At 38.0% G+C, this 20706-nt stretch overlaps 3 protein-coding genes, 1 long non-coding RNA gene and 1 pseudogene across 5 annotated transcripts; 3 read left to right on the plus strand and 2 right to left on the minus strand.

Annotated features, from left to right (window-relative positions):
• Window positions 1-361: 361 nt before the first annotated feature.
• On the minus strand, window positions 362-1537 carry LOC104766491 (eukaryotic translation initiation factor 1A-like). The gene is made up of 2 exons (XM_010490395.3): window positions 1331-1537; window positions 362-946 (listed from the first exon to the last, which is right to left on the minus strand). Exon 2 carries the CDS (start codon window positions 937-939, stop codon window positions 502-504), a length of 438 nt encoding a protein of 145 aa, XP_010488697.1. The 5' UTR covers window positions 940-946; window positions 1331-1537; the 3' UTR covers window positions 362-501.
• A 1430-nt stretch (window positions 1538-2967) lies between these two features.
• Window positions 2968-3982, plus strand: LOC109130845 (F-box/LRR-repeat/kelch-repeat protein At1g09650 pseudogene; annotated as a pseudogene).
• A 548-nt stretch (window positions 3983-4530) lies between these two features.
• On the minus strand, window positions 4531-5087 carry LOC147920594 (uncharacterized). Its single transcript, XR_015591059.1, has 2 exons — window positions 5013-5087; window positions 4531-4725 (listed from the first exon to the last, which is right to left on the minus strand). It is a non-coding gene; the product is annotated as an uncharacterized LOC147920594 (long non-coding RNA).
• A 4730-nt stretch (window positions 5088-9817) lies between these two features.
• On the plus strand, window positions 9818-11768 carry LOC104766492 (uncharacterized). 2 transcript variants are annotated; one of them, XM_087500560.1, is made up of 3 exons: window positions 9818-10336; window positions 10427-10601; window positions 10687-11768. In XM_087500560.1, exons 1-3 carry the CDS (start codon window positions 10304-10306, stop codon window positions 10767-10769), a joined length of 291 nt encoding a protein of 96 aa, XP_087356686.1. In that variant the 5' UTR covers window positions 9818-10303; the 3' UTR covers window positions 10770-11768. The 2 variants fall into 2 exon arrangements, with proteins under 2 accessions (XP_087356686.1, XP_010488698.1); XM_010490396.3 differs by having other exon boundaries at window positions 10427-11768.
• Window positions 11769-17930: 6162 nt separating this feature from the next.
• On the plus strand, window positions 17931-20491 carry LOC147920595 (uncharacterized). The gene is made up of 4 exons (XM_087501150.1): window positions 17931-18600; window positions 18876-19140; window positions 19312-19553; window positions 19746-20491. Exons 1-4 carry the CDS (start codon window positions 17931-17933, stop codon window positions 20489-20491), a joined length of 1923 nt encoding a protein of 640 aa, XP_087357276.1.
• The last annotated feature ends 215 nt before the right edge of the window (window positions 20492-20706 follow it).

Here is a 20706-nt window from a genome sequence, read left to right on the forward strand (position 1 = left end):
ATATCAATCCTAACATGTTCTGAATTGGCTTCCACTATCTAATCTTGGGGGCACAACACATGAGGATGTTACAAGAGATTTAGTGAGAACCATGTTCTCCATACAGGTCATTTGATTTCTACATGTGACAAAGAAGAATCATAGACTTCATAGTAGATAAGAAGAAGAAATCAACTCTGTTCTTGCGGTTGATGCCAAAAACAGGCTTCTCATTACTCTGTTTGACATATGACTAGAACTTAATTCATTTCAGCACTGGCATAAACCATCTAGACGCTTCTCTGCACCAGCTTCCTTCAAGAGCTCTGAAGCAACATGAAATTATGCAACAACAACACCCAGCGAACCAGCAATAGGGACATTGGAAAACAAAATACAAAATAGTATTACGTATCTTGCAACAACAGTAATGTTTTATCACCATACACTTCTGTAAACTCAGAAGTCATACGTCTCAAATAGAAAATACAAGCCGGAAAGAAAGAAAACACAAACAAAGCCTTAGATCCTATCGATATCCTCATCCTCAAACTCAACAAAGTCATCGACCTCATTTTGAGGATCATCTTCAAAATCACCAACAATTCCTTCGTTGAGACGGGTATTATCCGGAAGCTCACCATAAGCCTTGAGAAGCCTAGCCTCATCAGACATGTACTTGAGGATAACATCGGCTTTGTCATCTTGGTAATCCCTCAAACCAACAAGTACAATGTCACCTGCTGCAATCCAAACCTTCTTATGCATCTTACCACGGATATGGCAAAGACGTTTGGTACCATCGATACACATAGCTTCACATCTCCCATTACCAAGCATACGTTGGACTTGCGCGTATTCCTGTCCATCTTCCTTGAATATAAGCTCTCTCTTCTCGTCATCAGCTTCGTTCTTTCCTCTCTTCCTGTTCTTTCCTCCCTTTCCCTTGTTCTTCGGCATGATGTATCTGCACAAAAACAATACATTATCCTCAGATCAAGGTTCAGTCTTTTAAACATGCAGAACAAAACACTCCTCTCTTTTATAAACCACACAAGACTCTAAAACTATAACCAAAGCAAGAACCCTGAAACAAATCTTAAAGACTAACGAAGAAGATACCAATCTAGGGTTTTCAAAACTTCGAATTCGGATTGAGCAATAACCCACAAGAAAAAAATCAAAACTTTTCAAGAATCAAACAACTTCTGATAACGGAGAGGATCGATCGACGATAAAGAACTTCGCCGCCGACTCAAAATTACTGAAAACCCTAATAAAATCTAAAGCTCACGAATCGAGAAATAGGATTAAGAGACGAATTGAATTGAAATAGATCGCGAAGGCTCACCACTAAGGAACGATTCAGATCTGAGATTAAGCTAGAGAAGCCTCTTTCTTGGAAGCGAGATAGATTGACAAATTTGGGGATCAAAGTTTGTAGCTTGCGGCTGCGAAAACTATTCTCTCGACATTTCCAGAAAAGTGTTTATAATATAGTACACGTGTTTTGATTGCCCTTTGTTTTTAGGTTATATTACGGAACCATACCACTCTCATTTCAATCTGACATTCGGTTTGGTTTAAATTTTGAATTTTCCAAACTATTTTTTTTTTTTTCAACATCAACTATTCATTATCCAAAGCAATACAACAAAATCAAAGGTACATAACATTCACTTTCATAGATTGGACTAAATGCAATGGGTTGATCTAGTATCACCTTGAATCACTAGACGGATCCAACACTACCTAATTGAGAAACATTTTATTTTTTAATCACAATGAGATAGATAACACACCACGACTCTGTGTGAAATCATCTCTTAAACCACCTAAATTGACCTTTTGACACGAAAACAACTACTAACCTAGAGAAGACCAAATCCTATACTGAAGAACAAAGCAACTCCAAGCTATTAGAACCTCGTGATCGGCATGTAGAACTTGTCCCAATAGCATCAACACCCAGAGGCACAACATCAGAAAAGCTTGGCTTCTCCGGCTTTCATTGTTCCGGTCCTAAACCTAAAACAGACAATACATCCGACTGACCCGACCAAGAGTCGCGAAGCAAAACCAGCATGAACAGGGGCTTCCTAGAACTAACCACGCAATAACCAGAATGCTAATCTCCGAAAGATAAGAGATTGAAGCTCAGATTAGCATATCTTCACCTCATGGTGCAATTCCGGATTGGCCACATCGCAGCTGTCTTGTTTTCTCTCTTCTTGGCCGAACTGAAACCACAGAGTTGAGGAAGCTCTCAAGAACGCTGGCTTTGAGGATGTCCTCAAATCTTGGCCACCGACACACACAGAACCTCCCCAACAAACCGGTAGACTCTAAGACCTGACTCAACCGTTAACCTCCAGTCAGCGAGGATCTCCGGCAGAAAGGAAAGGGGTAGCAGGAGGGCGCAGATACGACACCCTGAAGCTGGATAGAAGGCCACCTGGAACAACTTCGAGCCACCACCAATCTCCCGGAGAGGAGAGCGAGCCGAGATCTCTCTCCATAGCGCCAGCCGCCACACCGTCTCGACGCAACAATTAGCTAATCCTCAGCACGACCGGAGAGGAAGAGAGCAAGTCACCCTACTACTACTACTGGAAAACAAAGCAAAGAAGAAGAGCAGAGCCCTCTCACACCGCCGGTTAAAGCCTCAGGCGGCAGTGGCTATAGATCTAGGGTTTTACGGGAATTTTCCAACTATTTTGGTATTAGAAAGTAGTTTTTGTTTTTTTTAAATTTAATATTAAGTTTCGTTTGTGATAGAACTACCACTAATTAATATGAACTTCTTCTTGGTAAATGGTTTTGTGTCTTCATGTTTCTGTTTTCTTGAGGAAAAGGAAATTGTTGAGTTTTGCCTTTTTTTCTTGGAAGGTTTTTGTCTTTCCTGTTTATTTTTGTGAGTTTTATATAAATAAGCCTCTTTAGTCTTTGATGATCTCTTTTATCATCAAGGTCGGTCTGCTCTCAACAATGACAAGAATGTCAAAAAAGCAACGCTGCTCGAGTATATTGGAATGGCTGATGAGATTCAAAGGGTGTATCGAAACAATGGAAATCAACGATCGACTCTTCATTCTTCCAACGAAGACAGTTGACACATCGTCAGCAAACATGTAATCCAGATGTTCTCATGGTCTCTTTATAGCCTGATGATCATGATACTCGTGACCCCGTTGTAAAATCTAAGTACACTGGTGTTGGGTTCATTATCATCAGTCAATAACACCCGATTCCTCGTTCCCTATAATAGCTATGACGGTTTCGCTTGTCTCTACCATCACAGCAAAGTTTTGGGGTCAACCCAACCACTAGATGGTATCGGCCTCTCCCTCTCTGTAGCTTACAGCAACTCATTCTCGACTTAGGAGTAGTTTCTACGACCTTAATTACATGGTCTCTAATCTTGGATTTGGTAAAGACAAAATCATGGGTACATACAAGCCCATTTGGTTATACAACTATTCAAAGATTGGCCTAGACAATCTACTACCTGCGAGGTTTCCGACTTTAGCACCAACGCTTGACGGTATGTTTCTCCCACTTCTCCTCATCGAATTGTTGCTTGCCCCGAGCCTGTCTATGTATATGGGTCGCTTCATTGGTTCACCGACTACGAGGAAACCAAAATTTTATCCTTCGATCTTCCAATGTTGATGATTCCGATATCGTTATGTGCGACCTCGACAACCGTTTGTGCATTTCTGAGATGAAGTGGCCCAATCAAGTGATATGGTCATTCAATTCAGCCAATAATACATGGTACAAAATGTGTTCCATTGATCTGGCTACAACTTCTTCTCAATGGTTTGGTAATCACATATGCGCGCTCTTGCCACTAGCACTTTTCGATGGGAAGAAGAAGAAGAAGTTGGTTTTGTACTCTAGTGAGCGAAGGGAAGCAATGGTGGAACTTGATCTCGAAACCAAAACATATGATGTTGTTTTTCATGATATCTCCATCGGTTATCCTGTTTGTTATTTCTAGAGGGTTTAATCTCTATTGCATAAATCTTTGTTATTTTGCCACCATTTAATCTCTATATCATACGTCTTATGATTAAACTCTATATAATACTTTATTGTTCTAATACATCCAATAGTAATCCTATAACACAAATTATGTAAATATATCTGGATTCGATTACTTCACAACTAAAAGGTGATGCAACATGGCCAAACAAAACCTTTTAAATACTTTTTGAAGTTTTAAAAAAAATTATAGATGATGGCCTTGTTCTTTTTCCTATCGCGATTCCATTTGGCACGGTTTTCTAGGCAACTGTATATTGTAAATATAAGCATTTTAAAGGATAAAATGTAAATTACGCAAAATTCTAATTAATTTTTTTTTTTATGTTGATAATTATTCTATAAAAGTTTTCTTCGCATAGCTGAATCAATGGATTCAAAAACCATCGACGATCGCTACTTCTAATTTAAGGCATGGGTGGTGTCTTTAATTATCTGGCGACTCTAAAATCATGAGATTTAAGTCGCAGCAACTGAAAAAAAAGGAGAGATGAAGAATAATGATATCCCAAATTGCAGATATGATAACAGATGAATTAGACACAAGACAAACTTTTTTATCAAAAAAACAAAAAAAAAAAAACTCTTTAAGCCTGAATTGAATTTGCAAGCATCCATTGAAATTGGACAAGGGAAACATAAAAATTTGAAATTTCTTAACTTAGGACCAACAACAACACTTAGAACCAACATCAATACCTGCCAATGAAAAAAAAAGAATAAACTACAAATGAAGCAAAAATTTTGAAACCAATAACACACCATAGCCGCCTTCATGGCCACGACGGTCAAGTCCACAAAAGCACAGTAGGAACAAGACACTAAATCGCGTATCTACAGATCGGTTCATCGATTTTAAAAGCTAACAACAACAATATTTTTTTCGATTATCCATGATCTTAAATTTCGATTCGCTGAGGTGCTGATTCAAACAACATTCAAAATGTGATTCAACATCTAATTTGTAACTGAAATCAACTAATTACCTTGTGATGTTGAATTCTTAGTGCGGCGTCTCTATATGAATCGTCTCTGATATTTTAGCGACAATTCTTCTTCTTAAGATGATGGCAGTTTAGTCAATTACTTATTTATAGAGGGTATTTTAATAATTAGACAACATGAGAGAGTATTTCTTAAAATAAGCAGTAAGTGAAATGACTATTTATTAAATTAATAATAAAATAAATATATTATTGTATTAAATATATGTATAGCTCCATGTTAATTTAAAAACACCAAATAAAATAAAAAACTAATGTATTGTTTTCAAAATTGCAATAAACACATAAAAACATATTTTTAAGATAAAATTTATGATTTTATTAAAAGTTTTTACATTATTTATTGTAGAACATCACAAACTTTTAATTTAAATGTCTAATAACAAAAAAAGATTTTTTTATACATGCCTCTTGTGACACCCCGGTTTCAGAGATTTGCGGAGAGGTTTAAAAGAATTGATTTGGCCACCTATGTCACCAAAGTGTACTTATCTTTTCGGTCAAGGGTTCTGAGAGAACTCCTGAATTAAGCTTGCTTGAGCTGGAGTAGTATTAGAATGGGTGACCTTACGCAAAGTGATTGTCGAAACTGTACGAGTGAGGACAAAACACATGGAAAGATCATTTGGTGATTTGTAGGGATGGTAACAAGTCTTTGAAGCCTACTGACGTAGCTAACCGGTCGTCAGATCTGGATGGGCTCACGGACCTAGAGAGAGGATGTGAGGCCCATTAAAAAATGTGGACCCATGAACTCTCTTTATATTTGTCTCTTCATCAGTAACTAACAAGTTCGTTGAAACAAATTTTCCATTTTATGTTGAATCTAAATAATTAAATATTAATATCTAATATTCAACGTTTTTCTATAATCTAACTAAAATTTTAGAAATGGTTATAGCAGTAGAGAAATTTAATACAACTTAATATAGAATTTATAGTTGCCACTATTTTTACCGTAACTTTGTGTTAAAAAAATAGTTTAATATTTAAAAATAAGAATAACAATCTGAGTAAATACGAACAACAGTTGCGACTTTGCTTAGTATTTTTTTGTAAGAAAACTGTTTTTATTCCTTTTTTTAAATTCAAACAGTTGTATCTGTTCATTTTAGAGATGTGTCTTTTCACTATATTTTATTCATATTTTTTCATCATAACTTTTCGTTCTAATAGGTGTGTCTATTTAAATATTCATATCTTTTGAACTTTTTATATATTTGTCTTCTCATCAATAACTAACAAATCATTGTGCGTTGAAACAAATTTTCCGTTTTATGTTTAATCTAAATAATTTGAATATTAATATCTAATATTCTGTAACATCCGCGAACCAAAATCCCGGTTTAGGGGATTGCATCGGTCGATGCAGGTTCAGTTTTCTGCGGACGAGTTAAGTTAAACGCTGCGTTTTGGGAAAACCCTTAAGTCGTGTTTTTGTCTCATTCGACGAGTTCAGCCGTTTTTGAGAGAAAACAAGAGAAAAAAGAGTTCTTATCAGTTCTTAAGCGTTTTTGGGGGATTCTTGGAATTTTGTGGCGTTTTCCTGTGAGATCTGAGGCTTAGATCGTTGTAGGAGCTTCCTAGGAGCGTTTTCTTCCTGTGTTTGGGTCGGGTTTCTCCTGTGGCAAAGGTAAGTGCATGACCATGGCTTATCTAAGCTGGAGATATCTCTGATTTGCTTGTTATTTGGGACGTTGGGAAGCTTTCTTGTGGCTTGGGATAGAGTTTTGTGGTTGTAGGAACGAAGATCCGGCGAGAAGCTTCGGGGAAAACGATGCTCGGCATTGTATCGGTCGATGCACTTTGTGCGTCGGTCGATGCAAATGCGAGGACGACGCGTAAAATCTAGGGTTTTCGTGCTATGTCGAGCATGCATCGGTCGATGCAATGGGAGCATCGGTCGATGCAGATCTTGCGTCGGTCGACGGAACCTCCAACTGGTGTCGGTCGATGCTGAGTCCTGGTTTGTTATTGTTGATTGTTGATTGTTTATTGATGGTTAGAGATGTCTCTCTTGCTTGTGTGTATAGCCCAGTAGATGGGAGGATTGCCTTACTGAGTGTTTATAAAATACTCATGCATTGCAATTTGTGTTTGTGGTGCAGGTAAAGGCAAAGTGTGATCGTGGAATCAAGGCAATGAAGAGTAGGATGTTCTAGGGACTCGAATGGTTGTTGTCTGGCATTACTAGGTTGCTAGAGTTGGGTCATTAGAAACATTGCTAGGTTGTTGGTTTTATGTTTCCTGATGTTTGGTATTTGGATATTGGTTATGGTTATATTTGATTATTGGATTATTATTGGTTATTGATATTGGTTATTTCCGCTGTTTGATTGTGGTTGTGGTTAGATGGCTAGTGGATATGAGACCACTAGTTGTAGTTTATTATTATTATTATTATTATTATTATTATTATTATTATTATTATTATTATTATTATTATTATTATTATTATTATTATTATTATTATTATTATTATTATTATTATTATTATTATTATTATTATTATCATTATTATTATTATTATTATTATTATTATTATGATTATTATTATTATTATTTTTAAAAAAAACGGGTCGGGTCGTTTCATATTCATTGTTATTCTATAATCTAACTCAAATTTTAGAAATAATTATAGCAGTATAAAAATTTAATAAAACTTAATATAGAATTTATAGTTGCGTTGCGTCTATTTATCGTAACTTTTCATTAAAAACTATTTTAATATTTAAAATTTATATTATTTTGTTTTTAATTATAATTATTTAATAGAAAATTATATTTACTCATTACAACCATTAGTTCAATATACTCAGTTAGGATCACTTTGTCATAATGATTTTTTTAATTGTACCTTTACCATAATTCTTCATAAAAAAAAACCTTACATTTATAATACTTTAAACAATATTTTTTTGCAAAGTTGCGTCTATTCTACATAATAATTTTTGTTATAAGCTTTCATTTTGATGGTTGTGTTTTAGTAACAGTTTATGTTTAATGTTTATGTATTCAAACTATTTTATTACATTCAAATGATTTCATAATGTATAATTTTAAATTTTAAATTTATTTATTTTTTTCTAAAATACTTCCCCTGCGACATCGCGGGGTCTGAGTCCTAGTTCAATTAAAAATATTAAAATCAAAAACTTTTGTGTTTCCTTTGAGATTACTGGAATTGGTTTAAATTTGTGTTAGCCTTTATGTTTTTGAAAAATTCTCCTTGATTGGTTTCTCTGTTGATTCAAAAAGCTTAATCTTTTTATATCTCTTTACTTTACGTTTTACGTTTTTGAACAATTTCAACAATTTTATGACATATTTGATCTGGTTTACAATCTGAATGGAGGAGCTGTATGTATGAACTAGTTTAAGAGACCAGATTTTGTTTATTTGGGTTGGATAAGACATTTTGAGTTATTTAGTTGAGTTAAATGGTAGTAACTCAACTGTTTTTTTTTTTCTTTTCTTTATACAATGGGTTCACAATCATTAGAGACAATTAGAGCTTTAAATGTAGAGCACGAATATCTTGCAAGGAATGAAAAAGGCTAAGAGGCTGAAATTCAATCAGGAGCACAAAGTGAAATGCATCCTACTCACGAGATTAATACGGTATTTGGAAAGAGTTTATAGCGGTAGCAGGAGTAGAACTAGATGGTAAACACGGAGGTCACTGCATTCATTTTAATAAGAAGCTTACCGTAAAAGCTAGTCAAGAAACATCGTCTTTAAAGCGTTATTTAACTATTTGTCCAAAGAGACCTCTAGGGCTGAGTGAAGAAAGTGAGTATGTTCATAACGAAGATCGTGAAATGGTTAATGAAATTATCGTGTACCATAATTATAAACAGAAAAAGTAATGTTTTCGAGATGGTAGCATTTTTCAGCTTTGCTCATTAATCATGATGTTATATTTATAGTATAATCTATACAAAAAAAGTTGAAAGATATGTGTATGAAGCGGGGGCCAATCAAGTTACCATGATATAAAACCGAGTCACTGAGATCTTCGTATACAAGATTTGTACATTCTAATTTTTATTTGAGACAGATCAAATTTGAAATATTTTATCCATCCATAATGAAGAGAATGACAGTGTGGAATCCAAACTCAATCCTCTTATAATTGTCATCAACTTATGCATTTCATTGATATTTTTTCTTGTCTACAGTTCAATATACTTGCTTGTATGATCAAATTTCATTGAATTTGTTTGTCAAGCGGAAATTATTGAATTGTTCAATATACAATATTATGATTGTTTTATGCACTAGGTGAGTCAATGGATTTATGTCTTTCCCCTTTGGTTTAAACTCATTCACTACATTCTTTTAATTTTTGACTTTGTTGTTTTGTTTATTTATATTTATCAATAAGTATGGTGATGATAATGTTGCTTTTGAAACTCAAACCGCACAAATAGCTGAAGTAAAACAGGAAGCTACTGATATCTTGGAAGATTGCAAGTCAAAATTGTGTGGAGGAGATGAATGGAAGACTATACATCACGCTTGATATATGATACATGGTTTTATCTAGTATAACTATAAGACTATTCTCATTGGTTATACAAGTGAGAGGATCTTGAAAGTTGAAACAGTAGATAAATATGAATAAGAACAAAAAATAGTTTTTGTGGAATATAGATCCAGGATCTAAAAATATCTCTGCCGAGACATAAAAGTGGCTGGGAAGACACAAGATCTATACAGATCTATACTGTTCCTATTTTTTATTTATTTTTGTTTTTAAAGATACTCAAATTCTGATTACCGATGAGGATGTCCTAATAGTAGAGTTTCAAATTTACTCTCTTTTATTATTTGGTATAATTTTTTTTTTGATCAACTTATTCTTGGTATACACCTATTCTTTTTATTCCTCAATTTTTTTTTCTTTTTTATAACTCCTGATTGTTCATTTTATTTTTGTTCTTTTATTGCATACCAGTTTAAATCGGATTAAACAACTTATTAAAAACAGTTATCGATATAAATTTCAATATGATCAAATGTAGGTCTAATCAAATGTGATAAAAAAAAGGAATATATACAAAGATATTAATAATAATTTTATAAACTTTTGGTATATTTCCAATGCACTTTTAACAATAAACCTTGGAGAAAACCTAAAATATTTAATTCCACAAAAATCTAAATTATTGAGAAAGAGAGTAAGATCTTTCTCTCGTGACGTAAGCAGGTGAAAAAAAAGTGATTTTCTACAGCTCTTCGTCTTGCCTCCGTAAATCTTCGCCTCTGTGATGGCTGAGGCTTTGTCTCTTCCTTCTCCCCTGGTTCCTCCAATTCCAACTTCTCCTCTTTCTGATTCTTTTTTACCGGATGTGGTGATGTCAGATTTACCTTCTTCTTCTCCTCTTTCTCAGGCAAATCAAACTATTCCCTCTGAAAAAGGTGTTTTTGGTGTGGCCTCTTCTTCTTTGGTCCAGGATAATTCCTCTGTTCCTCAATCTGTTTCTACTGGCACCTCTTCTCCACCAATTGCTAAACCTAGTGTCTCTGATTCAGGTTTTAATTGGGCAAAATATCTTATATCAGAAGGTAAAATTCCTGTTTCATCAGCTTCAGTGTCGATTTCAGTTGAGGGTCGTCCTCGTGTTAAGGTTTCCAATGATGTTTTTGAAAGGGGAGCTAAACTTCATGAGGATTTTATTGTGGGAACTTTCTATGGCAAAGCTCCATCCTATGGAAAGATTTGGGGTGTTCTGAATTTTCTGTGGGAAAAAGATAAGCGTGTTACGGTGCATACTTTGACAAAAAATGCTTTTCTCTTCCATACCCCCTCTCCTTATCTACGAAAACGGGTGTTGCAACAGGAGTTATGGCATGTTGGGGACTCTCCTTTCTTTGTCACGACATGGAATTCTGATTTTCGCTTCAATCCTCCGTCACTAGAAAAAGTTCCGGTCTGGGCTACTATAAGGGATATTCCTTTTGATCTGATCACTAGGGAAGGTCTAAGTATTATTTATAGGCCATTGGGAAGAGCGGTTGACCATAAGCCTTTCACTAGTATCAGCTCGGCAGAGGTGAAAGTTATTGTGGATCTTACAAAACCTCTACCTCCTATGTTGGAGCTTGAGCGAGAGGATGGTCAAGTCTAGATTCTGAAAGTCACATATCCTTGGCTTCCCCCTTTATGTCCTCTTTGCAATGAAATCGGGCATAAGGCTTCTCTTTTTCCTACATCTCCTCAATCTGAAATGAACTCTACAGCAGACAAATTTACCCCGTCTCAAGGTGAAAAGAAGCAGGTTTGGAAGGCTGTTCCTGGTGGTAACGATTGTCTTAACTCAAGTGTTTCAGTTGTTAAGCAAGCTTATGTGGATCAGGTGGAACAAGCTACAACTACTTATTGATCATGATCGATTAAGCTAGGAGGTGTCCGTACAAGTGAGTTGAGGGGCCGAGACTTACCATGTCCCATAGAATGAAGAAGAGGCCACAATGACCTAAGGCCCAAGAGAAGGATCGAGAACTTCCTTGTAGCCGTTAGGAGAGAAGGAAGAAGAGAGTCACAGATTTGGTATCCTCTTGGGAGACCAAGTCAGGTCGCTTTCACTCTAGGGATTAGTATTTCTCTCTCTCTTTGTGTCCCTATCAAACTAGTGTGTCGCATGTAAGGGAGTAGCCCTAATGTTTTTACCTATTTGAAGGCTTATAGCCACCTTGTAACAATTACACTAATGGAATCTAGTCTTTTGTTCATTCTCTTTACCGATTACAATCTCATCTCATCTCATCTCATCTCATCTTATCTCATCTCATCTTATCTCTTTGTTTCCGTTTAATCCAACATGGTATCAGAGCCCATGGTTGGCCCAACAAGCAAATTCCCACAAAAATGGTTTTCCATCTATGTGGCCCATATAAGTGGCATGTCTTGTTGTATTTCCGAGATGTTGGGTTTGGGCAGTTTCCCGTTGGACCGTTTCCCACCAACATCTCGAGAGGGGCTATTAGAATATCCCACATCGGTTGGGATTAGTTTCCTTGGGTAATATATATGTGATGTGGCAACCCTTCTCCCTTGAGCTAGCTTTTGGGAGTGAGTTAAACTCATTACTAATATGCTAAAATCACTCCTATTCTTTATACTCTCTCAACTATTCTCAAATCTACCTAATCTTTCTCTATTCTCTAGTAATCTTGTCATTTCTCACCATGGAGACCACAAAACCGATAGTTACTCCGGTGGTGCTCAAAGGTGCGAACTACCTGTTGTGGAAAAGAACCACAAAGACCGCTCTTAGTGGTCGGGGACTATGGATTCACGTTGAGACGGACCAACTCCCCAAGAAAGCCAACACGGAAGACGGAAAAGAAGAAAAGAAGAAGACACGGAGGCTGAACTTGAAAAGGAAGTAAAGTGGTTCCAAGAAGATCAAACCGTGCTTGCCATTCTTCAGAATTCGTTTGACACACCCATCCTGGAAGCCTCCTCCTACTGCGAGACAGCAAAAGAGTTATGGGACAAGCTAGCGAACGTGTACGGGAATGTGACCAACATTACCCTTGTGTTTGAAGTCAAGAAGGCTATCAACAATTTGCATCAAGAAGACTTGGAGTTTACAAAGCATTTTGGCAAGTTCTGGTCACTATGGGCTGAGCTTCAGATGCTTAGACCAAGTACAATTGATCCAGCGATCTTAAATGAAAGGAAGGAACAAGACAAAGTCTTTGGCTTGCTTCTCACTCTCAATCCGGCGTTCAATGACCTCATTAAACACATTCTCCGTGGTGATAAGCTTCCAACACTTGATGATGTTTGTGCTCAAGTACAAAAGGAGTAAGGATCCCTTGGCCTCTTCAGCGGTAAGGGGGAGCTTGTCACTGCCAACAAAGGAGTTTACAAGCATGAGGAAAGGAAGACAATGGTGTGCGACCACTGTAAGAAGAGAGGACATTTGAAGGACAAATGTTGGATCCTTCATCCTCACCTTAAGCCGGCCAAGTTCAAGGCAAATCTCTCTCATGAAGGCACAAGTGGACAAGGAGCTGTTGTGGGAAACAAAGGAGAGACAACTGCAATGGCGGCATCCTATGGGGACTTGGTGAGGAAGTCGGACTTGGAGGCCCTCATACGGTCCATTGCGGCTTTAAAGGAATCCGGTAACACTTTCTTTGCTTCTAAACCAAGTAAAACATTAGTCATTGACTCGGGGGCTTCTCACCATATGATTAGTAACCCGAGTTTGCTTGACCAGATTAAACCGGCCCTTGGGAATGTTATAATTTCCAATGGAGACCGTGTACCCATAAAAGGAATTTGGTAACCTAAAATTGTTTGAAAAAGATTCTAAAGCGTTTTATAGATGCCAACATTCACTTCTAATCTTTTATCTGTTAAGAAGGCTACTACAGATTTAGACTGTTACACTATATTTGGTCCTAACAGTGTACATTTTCAGGATATTAAGACTGGAAAGATCCTTGGAGAAGGAGATGCAAGTGGAGATCTTTATGTTTTAGAGAAAACTTCACCAAGTCTTTCTTCTTCTATATCGCTTACCTCTTGTCTTGCTTCTAATAATAGTGCTATGTGGCATGCTAGTCTAGGTCATCCTCATTCTCGTTCTCTTGGTTTGTTGTTGCCTAATGTTTCATTTGATAGTTCTAGTTGTGAGTCTTGTATCCAAGGAAAACATTGTAGAACTGTTTTTCCAAAGTCTTCTACCATTTATGAAAATTGTTTTGATTTAGTATATTCTGATGTATGGACATCACCATGCTTATCTAGAGATAACAACAAGTATTTTGTGAGCTTCATTGATGAAAAATCAAAATATACTTGGATTACTCTCTTACCATCAAAAGACCGTGTGTATGATGCCTTCATCAATTTTCAAAACTATGTCACTAATCATTTCAATGCTAAGATAAAGGTACTAAGATCAGACAATGAAGGAGAATATACAAGTCACAAACTTAAAGAACATCTCACTCAACATGGCATTTTACAACAAACAAGCTGCCCTTACACTCCACAACAAAATGGTGTGGCGGAACGAAAGAACCGGCATCTCATGGAAGTGGCGAGATCAATGATGTTTCATATGAATGTGCCGAAAAGATTTTGGGGAGATGTCGTGATGACAGCGTGCTACCTCATAAATCGCACACCAACAAGAATCCTAAATGATCTCTCACCATTTGACGTACTCACTAAGACTAAACCATCCTTAGATCACTTACGAGTGTTTGGTTGTGTGTGTTTTGTGTTAGTACCAGGAGAACAAAGGAGTAAGCTTGATGCAAAGAGCAATAAGGGCATGTTTATAGGCTATTCCACCACACAAAAGGGTTACAAGTGTTATGATCTGGTCCATGGTCGTATGTACGTCTCCCGGGATGTGAAATTTCTTGAAACCCAAGGATACTATGAGAACAAACATTGGACAAGTGTAAAGGACTTGACTCAATCTACAAGTGATAGGGCGACCAACTTGCGGTTTCTTCTTGATCATCTTGGCATTACGTCTACACCACCGAACCACCATACCGAGACAAGAAGTCAGCCCGACTCCGGGAGTCCGATTCAATCACTACCAGAGGAGGAAGTAGTTCAAACACAATCTTTAGATCGTGCCACTCCAACTCCATCAGATGACAACACTGGACCGGCCCATGACACCATCAACTCCGAATCGGACCATGACGACAGTATCAATGAGGTGGATCCGGAGCCCACACAGGACTCAACCACACACGCAGGTTCTCAACCACTTCGGCGCAGTGAATGGTTAAAACGTCAACAACTTCGACGTAGTGAACGGTTGAAGGATCAGCGGGTCTATTATAACAACCAGGCGGTGGCTCATCCTATCCGGGTTGTGTGTTCACTTGACCTTGTCTCTCCGGATCATGCTGCGTTCCTTGGAAAGATTGATGCTCAGTATGTCCCTAACACGTATGAAGAAGCCAAACAATATAAGGTTTGGCTCGATGCTATTGATGATGAACACGGCGCCATGACTCGTAATCATACATGGGACGAGGCCGATCTACCACTAGGCAAGAAAGTTGTGAGCTCCAAGTGGGTGTTCACTATCAAATACTTGAGCAATGGTGACGTGGAACGCTATAAAGCTCGATTGGTGGCTCGTGGCTTCACACAAACATATGGTACTGACTATACGAACACGTTTGCTCCGGTCACCAAGTTACACACGGTTCGAGTTGTTCTTTCACTCGCTACCAACTTATCATGGGACTTATGGCAAATGGATGTCAAGAATGCGTTCCTTCAAGGGGAGCTTGCAGAGGAGGTCTATATGCACCCTCCTCCGGAGGGGTTGTTTCTCTCTCAAAGGAAGTATACACTTGACCTTTTACAAGAAACAGGTAAGCTTGGCGCCAACCCGGTCTCTACTCCGCTTGAAGAGGGCTACCAGGTCAAGCGAAAGGGGGAGATGAAGAAGACGCCAAATGCTCCGGTTAGCAAGTTAGCTGAGCCATATGAAGATGTGGGGAGATACCAACGACTTGTGGGAAAACTGATCTATCTTACGATCACAAGACCGGACTTATGTTATGCAGTGAACCAAGTTAGCCAACATATGAAAGCACCGACGAATTTTGACTGGAACACGACAGAGAGGATTCTCTGCTACCTTAAGGAAATTCCTGGCCTAGGTATCTGGATGGGAAAGAGTAACAACATGGAGCTTGTAGGGTATTGCGATGCAGACTATGTCGGCGATACGATGGATAGGAGATCAAAAACCGGATACTATACATTTATAGGCGGCAATCTATTGACTTGGAAGTCAAAGAAGCAGAATGTAGTCTCTTGTTCGAGTGCTGAGTCCGAATATAGAGCCATGAAGAAGCTTACAAATGAATTAACCTGGCTCAAAGCTCTCCTCAAGGATCTTGGAGTTGAATCCGATCAACCGATCACCATGCATTGTGACAACAACGCTGCAATACACATCGCCACCAACTCGGTATTCCATGAGAGAACCAAACACATTGAGGTAGACTGCCACAAGGTTCGAGAAAAGATTGAAGAAGGAGTAGTCTTACCATGCCATACACCGAGCAAAGATCAATTAGCTGACATCTTCACCAAGGCTGCGAGTCTTCAAGTTTGTGAATACATTCATAGCAAGCTTGGACCTGTAGATCCTACACGACCATGAGGCACTCTCCTAACTTGTGGAGATCACACTCTTTTCCTTAACATGGTTTTGTCCCATGTGGTTTTCTATGTTAAGGTTTTTAACGAGGTGATTCTTCACGAGTTCCAAGCTTAGTCATTTGATTTGGCTAAGCTTGAGGGGGAGTATTGATCAAGATCGATTAAGCTAGGCGGTGTCCGTACAAGTGAGTTAAGGGGCCGAGTCTTACATAAGGGGCCGAGACTTACCATGTCCCATATAATGAAGAAGAGGCCAAAATGACCTAAGGCCCAAGAGAAGGATCAAGAACTTCCTTGTAGCCGTTAGGAGAGAAGGAAGAAGAGAGTCACGAATTTGGTATCCTCTTGGGAGACCAAGTCAGGTCGCTTTCACTCTAGGGATTAGTATTTCTCTCTCTTTGTGTCCCTATCAAACTAGTGTGTCGCATGTAAGGGAGTAGCCCTACTGTCTTTACCTATTTAAAGGCTTATAGCCACCTTGTAACAATTACACTAATGGAATCTAGTCTTTTGTTCATTCTCTTTACCGATTACAATCTCATCTCATCTCATCTCATCTCATCTTATCTCTTTGTTTCCGTTTAATCCAACACTACTTACTCTAAAGAAATCCAAATCTCTTCTTTAAAAGTAGACCAGATCAACTCTGTTCACTCTTCTGATTTGTCCAAGCCAGCTACCGCTTCGCTCAGGGCTGTTTCTCCACCTCCTGCTACCTCAAAACGTTTTGATATGCTCTCAATAGAGGAGAATGCGATTATTCCAGATAAAGAATCTTTTGCTATGGTTCTCTACGGTTCTTCTTCTTCTACTTTATCTTTCTGTAAAGGAAAGAAACCGAAGAGAAAGAGGTTTGATCTTCTATCACCTGCTCCAGGTGGCATTTTCTCCATACAAGGAGGGAAGCGTCACACTCAATAACATGTTTATATGTCGGACAACTTTTTTTGTAATGTGGGAGGTCTTAATGAATCGTCAAAGAATTGACCTCTATGACATTGACTTCGTTGTCATAAAGTTACTTTTGGAGCCCTTTTGGAGTTGCATGTTCAAAAAGCTAATATGATCTATGTTTTATCGTCTTTCGGTCCAGAGTGGACCATTTTATCTAATTACCAGTTTTCAGACTTGGGGAGCATTTGGATCATTTACAAAGCACCTATTAAAGCTAGAGTTCTTTCTATGGACCTCCAGTCAGTTACTTGTGAATTTTTTTTGGAGGATGGGAATGATCTCATTTATACTGCGGTTTACGCCTCAAATGATGAGGAAGAAAGGAAAAAGTTGTGGTGTTCTCTTCCTATTACAGAGGCCAATTTTGGTTTATCAAACAGGTCATGGATGGTTAATGGGGATTTTAATGAGATTCTCTATCCAGCTGAAACCTCAAATGTTAACATTGTTTACACTACAAGAGGAATGAGGATGTTTGGTGATTGCCTAGCTGATATAGGTCTCTTTGATCTTCTATTTAGTGGTCCTCAATTCACTTGGACAAATAAAAGATCAATAGATCCTACTGGGAAGAAATTAGATCGTTGTTTGGTGAATGGGCGTTGGTTGTCAAAGTTTCCGTCTAGTCATTGTACCTTTGAGGCTCCAGAGTTTTCAGATCACTCACAAAGCTCGATTCACATCATTATGTTCGATAAAAGGAATTAGAGAAGCTCCAATGGAAAAACATTGGAAAGGGAAAATGCTTCGAAGATGAATTGCTTTATTCAGAAATGCAGGGTGATTTTAACACTTCTTTCTTCCATAAGGTCTCTATGGCCAGAAATGCAGGGAACACCATAAACCTCTTGTTAAAGCCAAATGGTTCTGCCACATCATCTCTCAAGGAAGTTCATGAGCTAGTTGTAGATCACTTTGCTAGAATTTTGCAGACGCTTAAGGGTCGGTTTTGTCCTCATTTGCCGGTGTTTCTTGAATCTTTGATCCAATTTACTTGCTCGATGGCTCAGCAATCTTCTCTGTCCGCTCCTTTCTCAAATGAAGCAATCAAGACTTGCCTGTTCAAAATGCCTTTTAATAAAACTCCAGGACCAGATGGATTTCCTGCTGAGTTTTTTAAGTCGACTTGGTCTATTATTGGGCAGGATTTAACAATGGGAGTGCAACAATTCTTTCTGGATTCTTTTATCCCATCCGCCTTAAACTCGACAAATCTTATCCTTATTCCAAAAATTCCAGGGACAGTTGATGTTAGGGATTTTTGTCCTATCTCTTGTCTCAACACGGCTTACAAGATCATATCTCGGCTTTTATTAGACAGGTTAAAGATTCTTCTTCCTGATCTTATACTTCCTAATCAAACCGCCTTTATTAAGGATAGGCTACTATTGGAGAATGTGCTATTGGCCTCAGAAGTTATGCAAGGCTATCATCTTGCTTCAGGTAAAGAAAGAATCACGCTGAAAGTGGACATTTCTAAGGCCTTTGATTCAGTCAGATGGGACTTTCTTCTTAGCTCTCTTCAAGCTTATAAGATTCCTCAGGTTTTCAAAAGTGGATTAGAGCATGTGTCTACTTCCCCTCGTTTAGTGTTAGTATTTATGGGGTTTCTTCAGGCTTTTTTAAAGGAAGGACAAGTTTGCGCCAAGGAGATCCATTATCCCCCATTCTGTTTGTTATGATAATGAATGTGTTATCTCTAATGTTGAAAAAAGCAGCAGAAGAAGGTTCGTTCAGTTACCATCCTGGTTGTGAGGATCTTAAGCTTACTCATCATTGTTTTGCGGACGATTTATTAATCTTCTTAGAGGGCTCTGAGCACTCTTTGAGAGGAGTTATGTCAGTCCTCTCAGACTTTGAGGAAATGTCTGGACTGGGAATGAATATTGAGAAGACCTCCATGTTTTGTTCTGGTTTAAGTGAGAGTAGTTTGGAAAGGCTGCATTTACTATTCAATCTGAAGCACGTCTCACTTCCAGTGAGGTACTTGGGCCTTCCTTTATGTTCGAAAAAACTTTCGGTAAGGGATTGTGATCCCTTGTTGTCTCAAATAAGAAAGAAATTAAATTCATGGACTCACAAGTTTCTGAGTTTAGCAGGAAGGTTAACACTTATCTCTACTATTATTTCGGGCATTATTGGTTTTTGGACTAGTGCTTTCTTCCTTCGGAAGCAAGTTATAAAGCGGATCAATAGCCTGTGCAGCTCTTTTCTATGGCGAGGCAAGATCGATTCTCCCTCGGGCGCCAAAGTGTCATGGTATGACATTTGCTTCCCTAAGTTAGAGGGTGGTCTTGGTTTAAGGAACATTAGTAGTTGGAATGAGACTTGTGCCTTGAAACTTATATGGATGTTGTTCTTTAAAGTTGGTTCGTTGTGGGTGGCTTGGATTAGAAGTAAGTATTTTTTTAAATCTCCTCTATGGGTGCTCAATGAGAAAAATGTCGCTTACTCTTGGAATTTTAGAAAATGACTTAAACTCCGTCCCTTAGCTCTTAAATTTTTAAGCATCAATATCGGCAATGGTGATTCTACCTTCTTTTGGTGGGATCCATGGACTCCTTTTGGTTCTCTCTACCATTTTCTAGGCTCAGACGGTCCCAGTCTATTAGGGATCCCTCTGCTTTCAACTGTGACTGAATTGAGACTTGAAGATGGTTGGTCTCTCCCGAATGCTATATCAGAGAGACAAGTTCTTCACCACTCTTTCCTCTCTACCATTACCATGACTACTTCAAATGATACTCCGGTTTGGGCTGTTGATGGTATAACTTACAGGTATTTCTCTTCAAAAGTTGTGTGGAATGCTGTTAGGATTTCAAAATCTGATAAATCTTGGGCTCCACTTGTTTGGCACAAAGCTGCCATCCCAAGACATGCTATAACCACTTGGTTGTTAATTCTCAATCGTAATCCTACTCTTGATCGTTTATCTACTTGGGGTTATGATGTTGAGTTAGACTGTCTCCTTTGTGGGTTAGGCCATGAATCACGAAATCATCTGTTTTTTAATTGTGCATTCTCTGCTGAGGTTTGGCATTTGATAACGAATAAGCTTCAGATTTCTACTTCTCCGGTGTTATGGGATCAAATTCTCCTTTGGCTGCCAAGGTCTTCAGTTTCAAAGCACAAAAAACTTGCTCTCCTTCAAGGATGGCAAGGTGCGATCTATGAACTATGGCGAGAGAGAAATCGGCGGTTTCATGATGGTATCTCGCTATCTGCAGTTGCTCTTACAAAGATCATTCTTTCTACCATGGAGCATAAGTGTAAAGCAATGACTCAGTTGGGCTTAAATGGTGGGATTTCCATTCTTCATTGTTGGACGTCTTAAGGTTGTGTTGATTTACCGATACTTGCAAGAGCTTAAGTTTATTTTCAAAGTTAGTTATACTAGTTCTTTTCTCTTTTCTGCTTGTAATGGTTATTTTTTGCTCTTTGTACACTTTTAGTAATTTAATTAAGAAAACCCTTTACCAAAAAACAATAAAACAATAAACCTTGGTATGGTATTCAATTTATTGAGTAGGGTTACAATTTTCAAATAAT

This window comes from Camelina sativa, chromosome 19 (genome assembly GCF_030686135.1).
Source record: "Camelina sativa cultivar CO46 ecotype springtype chromosome 19, ASM3068613v1".
NCBI classification, from domain to species: domain Eukaryota; kingdom Viridiplantae; phylum Streptophyta; class Magnoliopsida; order Brassicales; family Brassicaceae; genus Camelina; species Camelina sativa.

What these genes read in the sequence shown, in the direction of transcription:
- LOC104766491 (XM_010490395.3), bottom strand. Translation starts at nt 939, where the DNA reads ATGCCGAAGAACAAGGGAAAGGGAGGAAAGAACAGGAAGAGAGGAAAG.
- LOC147920595 (XM_087501150.1), top strand. Translation starts at nt 17,931, where the DNA reads ATGCAGGGTGATTTTAACACTTCTTTCTTCCATAAGGTCTCTATGGCC. An exon ending in AGGCTATCATCTTGCTTCAG is followed by an intron (nt 18,601 to 18,875) that starts GTAAAGAAAGAA and finishes TGAAAAAAGCAG; the next exon opens with CAGAAGAAGGTTCGTTCAGT. An exon ending in GTGGGTGGCTTGGATTAGAA is followed by an intron (nt 19,554 to 19,745) that starts GTAAGTATTTTT and finishes ACCATTTTCTAG; the next exon opens with GCTCAGACGGTCCCAGTCTA.
- LOC104766492 (XM_010490396.3), top strand. Translation starts at nt 10,304, where the DNA reads ATGGCTGAGGCTTTGTCTCTTCCTTCTCCCCTG. An exon ending in TGTCTCTTCCTTCTCCCCTG is followed by an intron (nt 10,337 to 10,426) that starts GTTCCTCCAATT and finishes CCTCTTTCTCAG; the next exon opens with GCAAATCAAACTATTCCCTC.